The sequence below is a fragment of the Eurytemora carolleeae genome, unplaced genomic scaffold, assembly GCF_000591075.1.
Source record: "Eurytemora carolleeae unplaced genomic scaffold, Eaff_2.0 scaffold93, whole genome shotgun sequence".
Lineage (NCBI taxonomy): Eukaryota > Metazoa > Arthropoda > Copepoda > Calanoida > Temoridae > Eurytemora > Eurytemora carolleeae.
The window spans coordinates 113,701-132,347 of record NW_019396929.1 but is presented as its reverse complement, the minus strand read 5'-3'; the positions used below and the strand labels follow the sequence as shown (position 1 = coordinate 132,347).

Here is an 18,647-nt window from a genome sequence, read left to right as displayed (position 1 = left end):
ATGTATAATGATATGGTAAGGCGGGCCGCGTCAGCTGTTTTCTATTTCATACTCCTTGGTGTTTACCTTGCAAATTCTCTTCGGTCGTGTATAGTTGTAAACACCTTCCACATCAGTATTAACGCCATACCTGGATTTAAACAATTAAAAGATCTTTTTTATAAGATACATTTTCACATTTTTTTCACGAAAAAATGCAATTTCTATCGACACTTTTTGTAAATCGTAAAAAAAAACAGAAATATATCCCATCAGTTCAAACATTGACTTGTTATATTAAGAAAGGTGTGAGCCCTTACGACCAGGAAAGAACTCACTGACAACAGAATTGTTAAAAAAAAATCGTCAAACATTTAAAAATCAGCAGATTTATAGATTTGATTACGTGATTAATATCGATTCCAAAAATTGAAAAACTAAAATTAATTTACTCAGATGTTTGAAAATCCTTTAAAAATTTCCAAAAACATACTTAATATACCAAGTTTAATCATTTCAAAGCAAATATGTAACTTTTCATTTTATTTCTCAACATTTTTGATTTATGAAGGAAGTCTCTAATGTGGATCAATATAAAAACTAACACAGAAAATGTAATTAGAACAGAAAAAGTTGATAATTATTGTAAAATTATATACACGTAGCAATAATAAATAAATTGTAATAACAAAATATACCAATAGCTACGATTGCTCCAATGACTCCTAGGACAATTCCCATAATGTCAACAACCACAGGACATTCTTTTGTTTCCTAAAAATAACAATTTAAATCTGAAGAAAGCTTTGAGTTCACAACAATATTATATAGATAGGGTTAAGTACCGTTAACGAGAAACAACCTTATTTTCCATTAACGAACAAGATTTTACGAGTTATTCGGGCATACTGACTAACAGAGTTCAGAACTGTCTTGGAGAGACAAATGACATAAGCTAACAAGATTAAAACAACTGGTTTTTAACGGACTTTTCGTTGAAAAAATGGCAAAAATCTTAAGACAATCGCTATTTCCAAGAAAAACTGAACGATTTTTAACAATTTAGAAAAGACCGATCAGAAACGAACGATCCTGTTGTATACACAATGGACTAGGGTCAATTTGAATTCAAGCCGGACCGACCCATTGTACCCCACATATACCGGTCAGATCCTATCGCATGCCGGCCCAGTTTCAACTTTGATGGCGCGGCCAGAGTTTTTACAATACCCAGCATATCATAGGCCTATTTGATCTACACCACTAGCTTAGTTTAGTGTGTGCAGGCTCTGGTAAACGAACGTGGAAGGAATGGTTTTCAAGTCAAGTGCAACTCCCTTCTATGCCAAACGGCTCACCCACCCACCCTCAGCTCCCCTTTTTATTCAATTATTATCTTTACCTGAACCCAGACTTGAAGTTCTCCAGTATCGTTCCTGTACCCGTACACAAATGTGAATCGGCAGTCATCGTCATCTAAACGAAATTGTAGAATTAAAAGTTCTTTAAAAATTCCGGTATTTTCATTTAAAAAAACGATGAAATTGTATAAAACTAAATTTTCGAGATATTACAAATTTATATAACCACGGGCACCTTGGTAAAGTAAAATCCCTTCAATTCCCAATAAAGTATTTGTAATAATAATATCCTGAAGTCTTTTTTTTGAAAATAACCAGAGCTGGGAACTTTAGAATGGCGGATATCAGGATTAATGCATAATCCTCTGTTTTCGCTAATCTCAAGACTAACATAATCTCGAGATTATGTTAAGTTACGAGAATAAATATTTAGATCAACAAATTGGATTCTAAGAATGCCAGATTGGTTCGTTTTCCTGACTGGAAGGGCCTTCACTTAATTTCTCACCCATTTATTTATTAATACATTAGTTAAAATTGGTTACAAAAGAATCTCAAACGTATTATTAAATATTTTTCTTCACCGATTAATTTACAAAATGGCCAACAACAAATTCTTGATTTGTTAGAAATTGCGGATTTCTCTCATGGAATAGAATTTATTTTCAAGGCTGTCATTGGTCAATACAGCTTACGAACTATAATCCTGCACTCTCAATAATGTAAGGATATCCAAATAGCGAGAAAAAGAGGGGATTAAGGACTAAAATTAAAAGTTTCCACAGTGGATATTCGGATTAAGTAGTTGGGATTAAAGGTTATCCATTCTAAAGTTCCCAGCTCTGATCAAATCAAATCCAAGTTACCTAGAAGTGTACAACTAATCTCTTTATCTATAATCATGTCCTCGGCTTTCTCAACAACAATAGGAGTGAAGGGACACTTGTCACATAACAGGACTCCAAATTCATCCTGAAACAAAATATTATTTTGATCTTAACTTTTTTTAATATTTTTCAACAATCATTTTGTCTTTGAGTTCAATTATTTTAAAGACATTTTTTTATAATCAATCATTAAAACGTATAAAGATGTTTTTTATTTGATTATTTTTGTTATTTCAATTCAATCCCTGGACTAAATTATTCTTTTTATTTAAAATAACTTTCCTTGGTTTTTAATTTGTCTTAATCTAGATCACATTCCTATCTGGCAGTGCTCAGGATCCATTTAATATTGATGCAGATCCGGATCCAGGTCATTCTTTAAGATTTACTGAATTTTTTAACAAAAAATAATTTTCAAATTTTGTTTTTTTCGCTTATTTTTATCCTAAAACTTGATGAACCATTCAGAAATCAGGAAACTTATATAATCTCTCTTTTTTTAAAGGTTCAGATTTGGGTTTTTGGAGTAAAAAAGATTTTTTTTTCAGTTATTGGTTGATATTTTACTAGTGCTTAGGATCCGGATCCTAAGCACTACTATCTGGTCGTTTTAATCTCTTGTCAATAAAAATAACTTCTTTTACCTTTTTATCATGAAGTTCACCAGATTGAAACTGTTTGCATTGAACACATCCTTTCAGTTCCTGACATTTTCCTGGACATGTCGGACAGTCTTCACAGTGCCTTCCAGAGTATTGACCGTTTGCATCCTCGTCACATTTGCACTGACCGCACTCACATGTACCGTGACCGGAGCAAAGTTTTCCTGTACATAAAATGATGTTACACTGGGAGTATGGATGAAATAACATGGATGCATGTAGAAATTACGAGGTCTAGCGTGAAGGTATACAGCTCCATCTATGATTTACGCATGTCATTTTATCTCCTGGGAATGTTGCTGTCACGTGCATTGTAGCAACAACAAGGTATACTGCAAATTTTAGTGAAACAAGTTAATAAATGCAAGAAACCCAAAGTTAAGGTTAAAAAGTGACTTTACAATGTTATTATCCAATAATAATCTCTTTGTTGTTAATAATATTGAATCTTTTGGGTTTGTCAAGAAAAACAACAATGAATTTTACGGGCATAAAAATGCCTTTTTACTTCCTAAAAATAAAATAATATTGTTCGAACAAACTTAGAAAGAAACAGGAGAAGTTTAAAGTACACAATATGCTGTAGATGTCTTTCTTTTTAAAATAAGAGTTGTCTGCTAGAAGCTATTTAGGCAGGATATTTCTATCAGGCTTTATATCCATATTAAATCATCCTTGACTGGGAGGTACATATGATACCATTATATTGATCATGATCCATGTTTTATTTTTACTATTTCTTTACTTACCAATATGCTCTCCATATGGGGTGATGCAAGTTTCATTGCTAGCTCTGCATTCACATGCTGTATAGCCGGGAACATCCCATTCAGAGTTACACTTGCATTTTCCTTAACATTCATCATATATTATCTAGTCATTTTGTAAATATTTGACCCCTCTTGCCCCCCACCTCATTCAACCCTATCAAGATCATGATTGTGGACCATCTTTTATCCAATCTTAATAACTAAGAAAGAAAATACCAAAACTTTTATTTAGCGCTTCGCGCATCATTTTTTATAAAATTTCAAACTATTTTCTCTTATTCAGCAAAAGAATGTCAGTCATTCCTAATTTATTCATTCAAAAAAAAAACTATATAAAAAACCATATCAAAAAACCTTGAAAACTTTAATTAAAATTTAATTGCGCCCCTGAAGTCGGTAGTTAGCATTCCTCAATTGTTAGTCATTATGAACAAAGCATTGGCCAGATGTTTTTTAATACAATAAATTACTCAACAATTGTTGGTGAGACAATCTACGTAGTTTCTATTCAATGCTTTAAATGACCAAGTCACAAAGGAACCCTTTAATTTAAACCTTTGCGGAATATAATGTGACGTTTGACAATCTTAGGAAGACATTAATTCTGACGATTTTCTTCAATGTCCCTGCTTAATAAATCGACAACTATTTAGAATCAACGAATCTAGTCAATTCAATATATAAATCAAATCAAATCATTAGTGAAAGGGATTAAATAACAGGGGTCAGTACTGATTGAGTGAAACTGCTTTTTATATAGAAAATTGGCAGTTTTTGGCTTCGGTCTATAAAAATTGACATATTTTTGGTGAAATTTGATCACTTCACCACATAAATAGGCAAATTGGAAGGTAAGCCACTAAGCGGGTCAGTTCGGACTTTTACTTAGGGAGAAATTCTGCTTTAGTCCCAATTTTGAAGAAAAATTACGTTTCTCAATTTTGAGAAAAGACCCGAAAAATATAGAACTAGGGTAAAATGATTTTCAAAATAAGGCGGAAAATGATTTCTCTAAGATAATATATATCCTGACTTACCACACTGGCATTCCCCATGATCGGGACCTGAACAGAGTTCACCGTTAAATCTGTCACAAGAGAAGTTATCACACTCACAGAACTTTCCATCTACTCGCTCCTCTGGGTTCTCCCTGGACAAATATGGTTAAATATCTCTACTTTTGATTCGACGGAACATATTGTAAACTATTGAATTGACAGCGAAAGGCTTAACTTTTGAATGGACAGAATAAAAGTTAACTTTCAAAAGTTTCGCACTCAAACGCTTGTCCAGAACTACACCGATAGGAGGAAAAACTATTTTTTGAAACAAGATTTAATTACTATAAAATTGGGTTTTACCTTTCCCTACATTCACATTTTCCACAGATACAATCCCCTCGGTTATTGCAGACTGTTGAAGTGGTGTTATCAGGTCGACACCCAGCCTCAAGATCACCTAGAATGTGTCAGTGTTTATTTTTAATTGTAAAAAATTCACCAATAAAAATAGGGAAATCCGCGACATTTTTCTTCGTAATTTGCATGAAAAGCTGAGTTAATTACTAGAAAGAGGATCTGAAGGACCCGGCAAGTCTAAAATTATATATCAAAAACTTAATTTAAGAATTTTTTATAGATTTCATGTTTGAAGTTTAGTAATATTAATCACCGTTAACTTTTTCGGAAATTTCAATATTAATCACTGTAAAAACTGATAGAAATTTCGATATTATTCAGTATTCACTGTAAAACAATATACTAAAATATTGCCATGATTTTCACTGAATAAAAAAACTCTAAAACCTTAAATCCTAAAATTTTTCTATATTAATCATCTTAATTCTTTAAGAAATTTCAACATTTTTCACTGAAAAACTATTTAAAATTTATATTATTTTTCACTTAAAAAAATATATATTAGAATTTGAAATAATGTTAACTGTAAAAACGGATTCTAACCTGCAAATTGTAGATCTTTAGCACTGCACTCACAAGATTGTCCATAATAACCATCAGGACATTCACAGATACCACACTTAGAAAAAAATTTATATCAATATTTGAATTATTTGATTTGTAGTACTGTATCCCCGTTGTTTAGCAATTCCCACTTGTAAAAATTACTTGGCTATTTTACTGGGAGCCCAAAAACAATTGGTACGTACAAAAGAACTTAATTTTTATGTTTATCAGGTCGAGGGGTAGGATTTATTTTATTTTTAAAAACAAGTTTAGTGTTTGGCAAAAGGCATGCTATTTGATTTTGATTCTTGCTTTAGAGCCTTTAAATGTCTTTGAACTCAACAAACAAACAAATGTTAAGTACTGAATGGTTTTGCTTCGTTCAAGCTATTATCTTTTGTTATTCTAAAGGTTGCTAGTTATCAAATAAACAAAATAAATATTAATGAGCAGTTAACTAACATTACATGGAAATCTAGGTCGAGTTCCGGGTCTCTCTTAAAAATTACCTTTTTACCTTAAAAAAACCAGGCCCACTTCCAAAGGGCATATATTTTTAAGAATTACTTATATTATGGGAAATGGCATTTTTGAAGATTTGGGAGAAAAAATGAAAAATTTGAAATAAAAGACAATTTCTTTTTATCCTTTTTCGTACTTTTTACTAAAAAATTATTTATTTTCCCGTAATAATAATTTTCTTTTTCTCAATTCAACAATTAAACCCGAAAAAAACCTAACATCAGGTGGGGGGATTATTTTCAAAAAAGAGATGGGGGGGAATTGATTTTTCAAGAAAACATACACCCTGCTACCTCCACCATCCAACTGACCAACCAAGCCGATCAACCTACCTGGCAAATCATCTCAAGGTTGACGACGACGGACTCGTTGATACCGACCGGGTAGATCTGGAAGGTCTGGGTCCACTCACGAGGATCCTAGATTAATAAAAGGGATGTAAGGGACTATTGTTGATTGTTTAAGTAACCCTGTATAAAAAGAGGGGCCCGATTCCCCCTTTCAACTAATATCTGATCAATAATATTGAAGATATTATCGTTCTTAAGGTTAGAAGTTTCTACTGATTACATTTCCTCCATTGCTACTGCAGCATAAATCTGCAAATCAAATCAGACTTTTAAAGACGTCCTATTTCCACAAAACCATTTCGAATTGAATATACTAAATCTTAATGAATAGAAGCTTTACGATTTGCAATGACTTCAGAATTAGTCTTACAATTCTGCAATTTCATTTTTGAATGATAAAACTCGTTAATTTCACTTAAGACAAGAAACCATTCTATTGAAACCCAACTGTTTTAGTTCTAATTAAGTTTATATATATTCGATTTGTCTATTTATTTCTTGGTTTGTTGTTATCCAATAAACGCCAAAACTCAAAATACTTTACCCGCTAATTTTAAACAGTTATTTTGCATTGTTAATTTTAAAGGGACAGTAAGCGTAATTTCAAGTGACCCTCTATGCAAGGATTGCAATGCACGATTCACAACGGTGCTCTTAAAGCATTGTCTTATCGAGTATACCTTGGGTATCAATGTTTATAATTGTAAAATCTGATATGTTCAATTTTCATTTCTCTGCAAAAGTGAGTTGTGATTTCTACTCCAGAAATTATCAGAATTAAACCCTTTTAAACATAGAAAAACGACAATATCTTCTACATTAATGGTCTGCAACAGGTTTGAAGGGTATCGTTGTGAATCGGACATAGTCATCTTTGCATTTAGGATCTTTTAAAATTACGCTTACGGTCCCTTTCAGTAATGCAAGTTTCCAAAAAAAAAAATGGAACCTCTTTGCATAAAGGGTCACTTAAAGGGACAGTGAAGGGAAAATGAAAGGGGGTATAGACTGAAAGCTAATCACTTTAGCTCTCGATCGCGACCCATGAAAGTTTTATTTGATGTTCCTATCTCGAGAAATTGATTTACAACTGTGTCAAATTTATACGAAAATTAATATATATACAATTTTGTATAAAAGTAGTGGGTTTAAATAGATCAAATTCAGCAAATAAGCAACTAATCTGAAAACGATAATATCCCCGAGAAAGCTAATTATTACTTAGGTTTACTCCAATTCTAATTTTATATTTGTTATTTCTATTTTTAATAGATTTAATTCATAATATTATTTACACGTCCGAATTGCTTGACCAGAAAATCCACCAATGACAGTGCAGTAAAGTGGTCACGTGATACAGGCAGAGACACGTGATCAGTATACTGCTCTGCCATTGGTGATAGTTCTAGTCACGTGATTTAAGTTTAAGATTTTCTAAATTTTACATATATGAACTTTCGTATGATTTTAACACAGTTTTATATCAATTTCTCGAGATGTAACATCAGATAAAACTTTCATGGGTCGCGATCAAGAGCTAAAGTGATTAGCTTTCAGTCTATACCCCCTTTCATTTTTCCTTTACTGTCCCTTTAAATGAAATGTACGAAAAAGAAGAACTGTCAATTGACCAGAAACAACAAATTAAGAAGAAGTCGTGTGGACAGACGAGAAAAAATGTTGATCATGATGAAAATAATAAAATTCTAAATTTGATACCTTAGGGCACTTGACAACTTCGATCTTAGCAGTAAACATGATTTGCGTTCCGACCTTCAGTCCTAAATACAGAAAAATAATGTTATAAAACACATTTTAATAAAATCTAACTGTATTGAGAGGAATCAGTTTCAGGTTTCCTATCAATAAAACCCAGACAACAAGTTTTGTCGATGGGTAGACTTGTGAATATAATGAGCAAGTTTTCTTTATAGATGTTTATTTTCAATCTTCTCATTTTAACTATATTAGCTTTCCATAGCTGCTAACTTGTCCAACACCTAGTATACAAGGATATTATTCAACTAGTTGCACTATATTACTAAAGTAAGCTCATAGCTTTCCATAGCTGCTACCTTGTACCACATCTAGTATACAAGGATATTATTCAACTAGTTGCACTATATTACTAGAGTAAGCTGATAGCTTTCCATAGCTGCCACCTTGTACCACATCTAGTATACAAGGATATTATTCAACTAGTTTAACTATATTACTAAGAGTCAGCTGATAGCTTTCCATAGCTGCTACCTTGTACCACACCTAGTATACAAAGATATTATTTAACAAGTTGAACTATACCTGCTACCTTGTATCACACCTAGTATACAAGGATATTATTTAACAAGTTGAACTACTGGGTTAACCACAAAGGATGTGACTATGAAGACGAAAACTCAAGAAATATGATATTTGAATGTTAGATTTTGGTTTCTGCCGTCAATAAAGTCACTTAATAGTTTACTTAATGGATTGCTTAAGAAAGAAACTTGCTTTAAATGCAGTGATGCATATGTGCACGACAAGTTAGGCTATCAAGTCTGTACAGTCGTCTCTGAAGCCTCATCCTTTCTGGGTAACCCTGTACATTAATATAGTTTTCTGTAAAGGCTATCCTGTACCACATCTAGTATACCATGAATTATATTGTATTGCAAATTGACACTGTACAGTGGTACAGTGTACACTTACATGACTTTAAAACTTTTAAAAATGTAATTGTTGTTTCTACAATTCTACAATTCTACATGGTCTCATGCAATATATTTTTTTCAGGAACTTCAACTTTCTTTTTACCATTGATAAGGTCTATTTTAAACCAGAGAACAAAGGTATTAATAAAAATTTGAAAAATAAATTTTTAAGAATTGTGAAGTACCCAACCTGAGAGTGCATTGTAAACATGAAGCTGCTCTTCAGTTACAGCAAAGATTAGATTAACTGAATTCTCTTTAACCTTCGGGAAAAATCACAATTCAGACAACTTTCATAAATTAAATCCCTTTAGGAGTTTCAGATATTTACCAGTTTAGACGAAATATTTTTCACATTTCGTTAAAGATAATAATGTTTCAGTCAAATTACAATAATCTGAAGAAATGATTTACAAAGGGAAAAAAAATCAAACTAAACAACCGGCAAGTTTGTTCTCCCTCGTTCAGATAATTCATTGTATTAAATAAATTTTCCCAATTTAGCAACAAAACAAACGCCTAAAATAAAATTCCTCGCACTGAGCACACATTCCTTTTATACTGAGAAACCAGTGCTTAGGATCCAATTAATTTTGCTGTAGATCCGGATCCTACACCGCACTGGAAAAAATTGGGTCCGGATCCAGATTCACATCATGAACATTGAACATTTACTCAAGATTTACTGATTTTTTCAACAAAAAAAGAATTTTCGAATTAAAATTCTTATTTTTTCACTTATTTTTCTGCAACAATTTGATGAACTAATCACATAGAAGGACATTTTTGATTATCTTTCTTTTTTGAGTTCAGATTTTTTTTTGCAATTTTTGGCTGATGTTTCGACCTTGGACCCGGATCCCGGAAGCCGAAATGTTGCGGATCCAACAGATCTGGATCCTAAGCACTGTGGAAAATAGTGATTTTACAAGAGGGGAAATTGTTCTTCACAAAAAAAACCTCTGACTTGAGTAAGAAATATGTTCTTCGAGAAAAATCAAAGATATGATGAATGACGTGAAACATGAGAGTTTAAAGAATGTAATTTTCCTTGTGGTTGATCTGTGAAACGGAGGGGTAATCTTGGATCTCGGAATGAGTGTACAATCCCTTAGAATCCATATGACAGGCACCATCATTAGGGGTAACTATACCTCCAAGCTTACCATCTCCTGTACAAACAAATTTGTATTAAACTTGAACAAAAATATGTTAAAAAGCTAAATTGGATTAAAAAAATGAATTGTAATATATATCAACGAGAAAAATGGACTTAAGAATTAAAGAGAACTCCAATTTCCTAATCTCTTAATCTTTTCAAAGAGTAATCGGTCTTGTACCATTCTTTTTTGTTTCAAATATCAAAATTCTAAACTCTACAGAAGTCTAAAATGACAAGAAAATAAGAGTTTGAGGTGAATAATCAATTACTTTGCATCTTTTATAAAAAATACCAATTAAATAAACCAAAAAAACAAAACAAAAAAGACTAAAAAGTCGGAAAACTTATATTCAATGCAGGTTGGCGACTGGCGATTTATGAATTTTGTGTTTGTATGAATTCTACATAAAATAGAACATCTTAGACATTTTAAAAAGTTCAATCTTCCCCCTGGATGCGGATTGTCTTTTAAATTACTTGTTATTTTCAACATGATAACCAGGGGTGTATATTTTTTGGAAAATGATTTTGGAAAAAATGGACATCAAACTACAAGTTCTCATCTTTTTGCTACTGTTTAGTACTTAGTATGGGGGCTCGGGGAAAAGAAATTTTAATAAAATATACACCCCTGATGTTAACATACGTGCATCTAACCTGCGTAATGGAATCCAGCATCTGTTGAGAACACAAGAAGTCTTCTAGCTTTATCCCTCCAGCCAATAATGTCCTTGCAAGCTATTGCCTGCATTATAGCGTCAAAACCTCCCTCAGGGGCGTCAAGGTTACCAGAAACCTGGGCGGACTTCACCTCCTGTAACAAAAATTTCGACGATCTTGGTCAAATAAAAATCATCAGAGAAGGGTAGGGACTGTAAGCGTAATTTCAAGTGAGCCTCCAATCAAAGAGGGGAATGTCCGTTTAACAAGGGTAGGTCCTTAAAACTATTGTGTGTTCGACGTACGTAGAGTCTCAACTCAATACAGCGCAGCGTCAAACGGCATTTTCAGCTGACTACAAGCGTTTAGGTAACTTAACACACATATCTATGGAAGCGACGATACACAAAGGTTTTAAGGGTACCGTTGCAAATCGGGCTTTCTCCTCTTGGAAAGGAGGGTCACTTGAAATTACGATTACAGTCCCTTTAAAGTTTTTGGTTGGAAAAATCTTTCCTTTTTTCTTTTACATAAATACAACACAATTGAGAACAAGATAATAAAATTAACAAAAAAAATGTTAACACATGTAAAATTCATTAATTAAAAACACGTTTTTATTGATGATTAAGCAAGAAACGTTTGTTTAAAAGGAACTTTAAATTCAATTCAATTCACAACGGCACTCTTTGAACCATAATATGAGCAACAAAGAAGAAAACATCGTCGTTTTAAATTTTGAAAACTCTTACTATTTATTTTTGAAAAATAAAACTGCTTGTTAAATAAAAAATGCAAAAAGTTAAGTATAAAATCAGGATCTAAGAGACAAAATATCAATTAAGAAAACAAATTTAATGTTTCAAGACTTTACAAGATTTAGTAAAAAATCCCAATGACCTAATCTTTGCATGGTCATGGTAATTCAAGTTCCTACACCAAAAGAAAGAAAATCTTGGAAATTTTGCTTCTGGGTGATATATAAAACTAAGAAATATTTATGAGTTGGATCTGGATCCTGGATCTGAATAAAAATGAAATCGATCCTAAGCACAAGTTATTAAGTAAACGTACCATGGCAAATGAGGAAGTATCGGTGGATAGACGCATATGATGTTTAAATCCGTATGGAGCAGCACATCCATCACACGGCTCCTGGACATCAATCAATCAATCAATCATACAGTCAACCCAATCGATCCAATTCCAATCGATAAAACAATCAAACAAGCAATCTTTTCAGTTTAGATGGATTATTTTAACAATAACTAATCCATCAACATTCCAATTTGACAAATAAATCAGAAAATTACTCAAAATAATTAAAGAAGTCCAAATCATTCTAACATTTGATTAATCAATATTCAAAACTTATCAAGGTATCACCCATCATACACTTTGAAGTCAACCAACCTAACGATCAAAAGACTTGATCAATAAATCAACCAATCACAAAAAAACCGTATGTAACCTGTAATTTTCTCGGCACAGTAGACACATAAGGCATAACAACTTTATCTACGAAACTTCCAAATCCAAGCCTAGAAGAAAAAATTCATTTTCCGGATTTATTTTCTGACCTTTCATGGAACTTTCTTTATTTGTAATTCAGACTTAACATCTTTAAATCATAAGCAGATCACGGGGCTCAACGTTAATAAATATGGAGCAATTGAAAATAATAAATTACAGAATTTTAATAAAAGCTCTATCGAAAATTTTTGCTTAAAAAATGGTTTAAATCAGAAGTGAAACTCTTAAAATGGAGGTTGACTATAAAAACGTCAACAGTCTCTAATTGGATGTGAACTCTAACCTAAAGTTTGATGTGATGTTCTGCATGGTCTCTGCGAGGAGGTCCCCCAGGGCAGACAACTTCTCCTTGTCGTCCTCCATAGACTTGGAGAGGTCCATCAGGTAGTACAGGTCCACGGGGTAGTCCTCAGCCTAAAAAATATTCTATCATTCATTCATAGAAATGAACTTCAATCAATCAATCAATCAATCATTCATTCACTTCAGTAATTAAAATGTTAGTTTTTTTTGATGTTCAGCTAAAAATCAAGTCAGGAAATATAATTTATCCTCCTGTCAATGATAATCGTTTTTCAAGATATTCAAAGTTTCATTATGTGTTCCAAGGTTCATGGGCTGTTGAACGCAATTTCAAGCGAACCTTCATCTTAAAAGCTTGGTGCCCGATTTTTAATGATAACGCTTAAAACATGATCAAGCAAAATTGATGGATATTCTTTTTTTCTATCTGAAAATAAATAGTTCTGGCATGCGGTTTCTCTTTTAAAGTGGCTTCCAGGCTGCAGAGGCATGAAAGAAAGACAGAATTTATCTCGTTGAAAAAAGGAAAACTAGATTGTTTCTTCCCTAAATAAAGGGATTACTTGAAGTAACGTAAATAAACATGGTAATCGTACCCAGTCAGATCTTGAAAGGAGCTTTGATCAGGGCAGGGGGAAAAAATGAAAATATGGAAAGGTATAGTTTTTAAAGCGGCCAACAGCTGATATCATGATTAGAGATGAAGCAATGGGGATTATGGGACTAGAGAATAAACTTCACCTGTTTATAGTAGAAATCTAAATCATATGCTTCATTCACTCGAAGGGAAAGATGAACGTTCTGAGGTCGGACCTAGATTATTATTATTGTTGAAAAATAAATAAATATTAATTTAGTTTTGTATTTTTACAATTTTTAATGTAAAAATTCATTTTTTCGATTAGTTGACATTTAAAACCATTTTTCTGGTATTAAGGTTTGCTTTATTACGTTTTGCAAAATGATAAATCTGAACGTTGTTGCGCGTGTTTTAAGATTTATGCGAAGCCTAATTAAATTCAAAATCTGTACATTTACTTACAGCACTGTAGTCATGCAATTAATAAAAGTAAAACAAAACCTGTACCTTTCTATTCATTAACATAGTAAAACCCGTACCTTACAGGTATTTAATAGAAGTAAACCCGTACCTGTACAGCTTCTAGCCTTGAGCTGGACTTCCTGTACTCTTCGTTTTGAAGAATGCTGTACACATTCTCGGGGTTCACAATGAACCTAAATAATATGTTTATAATTTCCAAGAAGACCATAACATTTAAAAGGAAATTAAAACAAAAAAATAAAGGACAATAAAAAATTTGTTGTTAAAATGAAATGTAAAATTAACAAATACGATATTTTATTACAAAACTAACAAAAAATGTTGTTTTTTAGATTTTTTTTTACCTGGACTCACAACGAGTGTTTGAACCAATGAAAAACTCCTCCTGGTTACATCTAGAATAAACATTGAAAATAAAAAAAACTGATTACTCGCCTCAAACTCAATGCGTCTTAGCAACCATAAAACATTGAATGTTTTAACCTTTTGACTACATGATAACAAATTCACTGTTTGATTTGTCAAACTTCTACGAAATTAGGTTACAAAGATTTAAGGATTAGAAAATTAAAATGCTCACATTTGAATTTTTATTTTATCATGAGGGCAGTTTTTGTAAAAAGTTTACCTTAGAGAAGGGTTTAAAAGGAGCCGAGTGATCAATGTAAGAAATGGGGGGGGAGGGGGGTCATTTAAATGGGTGATATTCGGTTGTAAGCTTTAATTAAATCAGACAATGAGCGTGATGTGGGTGGAGATTTAATTTTAAACCCTAGAAAGATCTTCGAAACTGCAGGAAAGGGGGGGGGATATCATACAAAAGGGAATATTTTCAGACGGTAGGAGAAGGGGGGGAGGGGTATGATACCTGGGAAGAGGAGATCCATCTGTTGAGTTGTATACAGGCTGCATACACCAGGCACACGTTGGAGTTTGTAAACATTTAGAACAGGTTTCTTTACTCACACACGGGTTCTAAACGATAACATAAATGTGTTCTTACCAATAAGAAAAATTTATAATGTATCTTATTTTATAAACGAAAACCTAGGATTTTTTACATAATAAACTCTATTTATCTATTTATTTATTTATAATGCATCACAGTTAAAAAAGTGAACATGTGGACAGAAAAGAAGAATAGTTGGAAAAAAACTTTAGGGGTATAAAATTTATAATTGGACACAGAGATTACTACTTTATATACATAATAGCCTTAGAGGGCGCTTCGCGCCCATCTGCTAAATTAATTGTGAACATGTTCTCTTTGTGTACATCGTAAAACAAAACAAAAATAATTCGCGGATTTTCACAAAATTTCGCGGATTTTCAAAATTTTAAAAAATTTAATGGAGATCGAATTTTGATGGAGACAAATATTTGAAATTTTGATCATTCATAAACCTTCCCTGTGGTCACGTGATGTCCCACAAAAAATTTGGGCCCGATCGGTTCAGCCGTTTTGACGTTTATTGGATACAAACAAACAGACAGACAAGCCGAATTTATATATAGATATACTAACTTGGTAACCCTGCTCTGCCTGAAAATCATAACTTTCCCTGCTAAAGCCAACCAACTCAATTTAGAATTTTTAAACAAAGCCAAACTCATTCCCGAAGAAAATCGATCATTGGGGTTCATGAGTTATGATCGGAATTACAAACCGACAGACATAAAAAAAGATGACTTCTTAATATATATTTCTAGCTGAAGTGCCCGACGTTGCCCGTGAAAAAAAAAAGTATATACATATATACATATATTTATGAATATGAATACCTGAATAAGAAGTCCTGAGCCTCTATCAGCTCTATAAGAGAATTGAGCGGATACCGCGCTAACCAGTAATAAAAACAACATCCTTGAACATATTTAAAAACTTTAACTTAATTTATGGGGATTTTTTTTTTAAACACGAACGCAGATACTAACATGTCTATACCAGAACAAGGGGCCGTCCTGGTATAAGATTAATGGACCCCCTCCCCCCTCATATCAATTGTGTACATGACCTAGAATTCAACTACAACTTTGAACAAAACAAAATATTTTTTTGAATTAATGTATGGTTAGGTTAAGATAGGACTATTTCTGGGCCGAGCGCTGCGACTAGGACAGCTGCACTACTGCCCTCGATTTTAATTTGTTTTCATCAAAAGAAGTAGATACTAGGAAATTATAAAATGATAAAGATCAAATTACTAATATCAGATTTTTCATTTGATCAGAAAGATTATACGTGTGGATCTAAAAATGGATTTTACAATAAGGCGAATAACAATAATTAAAAATTTTTCAAACCATGCTGAAAAATAATAAAAGGATACTAATCGAAATAACATGTAAAAGATCAATTGATCAGTTTAAACTAAGAAGATATTTGATTTAGACTGATCAATAAAACTACAATTAATCAATCATCAATCATTAAGAAAATTATTGGAAGATCATTGCTACAATTAAACGATCGAAAAGCTGTAAACTCGTTCGAACAAAAAATTTCACTTGTTCGATAAAAGACTTAGTTGAACTAAACAACCGGCCAACAAAATGATGCATTCAAACTAGAATTATCGAAAGATTTTTCATTTTAGTTCGCCATTGATCATTTAGAATATCATATTTATTTACAGTAAGCATTATTGAAACAAAGATAACAAAGAATTTTTCAAATTTTAAAAATAGAGTTTTGTTTTGTTTTACCTTTCTTATTTCCTTTCTCAACTCACAGGAAATAGTTTTTTAATAAAACTAATCTAAAGAGACATTCTCCTGAAATAAATGTTGGAATTCACAATGACTAATTGTCTGAAAATAGACAGGTGTGTGTTTTCATCAGGACAGGTTCTGATTCATTCCTGCCATAGTTTGGGGGAGGGAGAGGAGTCTACTAGAGGCATCTAGCGGTAGAATACATTTTGGGTAATTTGGAGAAAGTAGTTTAAAAGACGACATTTAAAAGTGTCGATTTTTTTATAGGCCCAATAATATTTTAAGGTGGATTCTCATTTGAACTACTCCCGTTTGAACTATTGTTCATTTGAACTACTGACATGACGTCATATCCTGTAGTTCAAATCAATACATTTCTTGCTCATTTGAACTATTTTTCTACCGCAATTCAGTTTTTAATTTTTTTTTATAATTAGCATAAATATTGGTTCATAACAATTAATTAGATAACAATTACACAGAAATGTTTCAAATAAACATAAAAATAGTTTAAATTAACGAACAAAATAGTTCAAATGAACATAGTTCAAATGAACATAAAAATAGTTTGAATGAACATAAAAATAGTTCAAATGAACATAAAAATAGTTTAAATTGAAAAAAAAGTTGAACTGAACTTAAAATATAGTTTAAAACCCATTAGTGACGAGACCATATATATAACAGGGTTACTCACAAAGAATGAGACTTCATGGAGACGACTGTAGAGAATTTTTTCAGTCAAGGGTGGCTTCAGAATTTAAGATGGGGGCGGGTAAACAAATATAAAATAATCCTTTAAAAATTTCCCCCCCTCCATCTTTTTAAAAAAATTAACACCCCCCTCTCTCTTGCTAAAAAGTCCTCTTTTCCCCCCTTACCCTACTAAAATTGCAGTTTCATTACAAGGTAGGCAAATGTATTAATTAATCCAATTATTTATCTAAAATCAATATTTAAAATATATTATGGATTGAAACTTATATATTAAAACATATCATTTCATATTCTTCCAATGAAGGGAGAATTATTTTCTATTTCCTGCTATTATTATTGATCTTTTAGTAAATAATGCTTCCTAAATCATGCTAATTTTTCTTGCAAGAGACTGCAAGTAGTTTCTTTGTTTATTTTTAGAGTTGAAAATACAACAAGAAGGATGAAACTAAATAAAGGAAATTTTGTTTAAATTTAAATAAAATAAAAATATCCTCCCTTAAAAAAATTACGTAAGAGTATGGAAAATACGTATTTGTACGTATTCCAAACCTAAAAAAACGTATATATGCGAACGTCATACGTAATTTTAGGTTTTCCGGTTAGAATCGAGCTTATCCTTTATGGGTAACCCTGCATGTGCATTATAGTCCGATCAATTATTAGTGCAATCGATACAACCGCCTGATTGGTCTAACGTTAAATTTTACTTAAGTTAGCTGATCACAAAAAGGTGTATACTGTGTATAGTCCATTTGAACAAATTATTCCTTATGATTGAAATTCAACATTCAATACGTGCGTTCGATTGATTGAATGTAATTATTGAATATAATTTATAAAATGTAACTAATTTACTATAAAATAGAGAATATTTAATGCTAGAAGCATTTTGTAAATATTTGTATATTTTACTACTGCACATTTTCCGTACATATAGATTTATATCTGAATATAATTCAATAAAAGATTTATAAAAGTGAGATTTTTTTCCCCGCGCCATATTTTTATTCATTTTCAATCTTCGACTATAGGATTTTATGGAATTTGAACATTATGTAAGACTTTTCAATTAAACATTTGTTCAAGGAGTTTAAGTGGACTGATTGTTTTCAAACATTGTGCCAGACATTAATTCTTTAATGTACAGCGATGGAGATAGCCTCGTAATGAGATGATATCGTTATATGGAACGTGGACTCTAGATAATTACGCATAAGTATAATTACGCATAAGTAAATATATCCCATGTAAACGCACTTGTTGGGGATTTGTGGTCAATCCCTGGACCTACGACTCTGACAGG

The 18,647-nt window shown here is 32.1% G+C and overlaps 1 protein-coding gene across 1 annotated transcript; it reads right to left on the bottom strand.

The window, feature by feature from the left end:
• Positions 1 to 37: 37 nt before the first annotated feature.
• Positions 38 to 16,755, bottom strand: LOC111710210 (integrin beta-PS). The gene is made up of 25 exons (XM_023484271.1): positions 16,616 to 16,755; positions 15,692 to 15,773; positions 14,778 to 14,884; positions 14,254 to 14,304; positions 13,998 to 14,082; positions 13,588 to 13,659; positions 12,827 to 12,957; positions 12,482 to 12,551; positions 12,085 to 12,165; positions 11,008 to 11,164; positions 10,239 to 10,360; positions 9,379 to 9,451; positions 8,712 to 8,757; positions 8,215 to 8,281; positions 6,474 to 6,564; positions 6,133 to 6,140; positions 5,621 to 5,696; positions 5,021 to 5,117; positions 4,697 to 4,809; positions 3,639 to 3,740; positions 2,872 to 3,053; positions 2,207 to 2,312; positions 1,382 to 1,455; positions 678 to 753; positions 38 to 130 (listed from the first exon to the last, which is right to left on the bottom strand). Exons 2-25 carry the CDS (start codon positions 15,770 to 15,772, stop codon positions 63 to 65), a joined length of 2,136 nt encoding a protein of 711 aa, XP_023340039.1. The 5' UTR covers position 15,773; positions 16,616 to 16,755; the 3' UTR covers positions 38 to 62.
• Between the last annotated feature and the right edge of the window lie 1,892 nt (positions 16,756 to 18,647).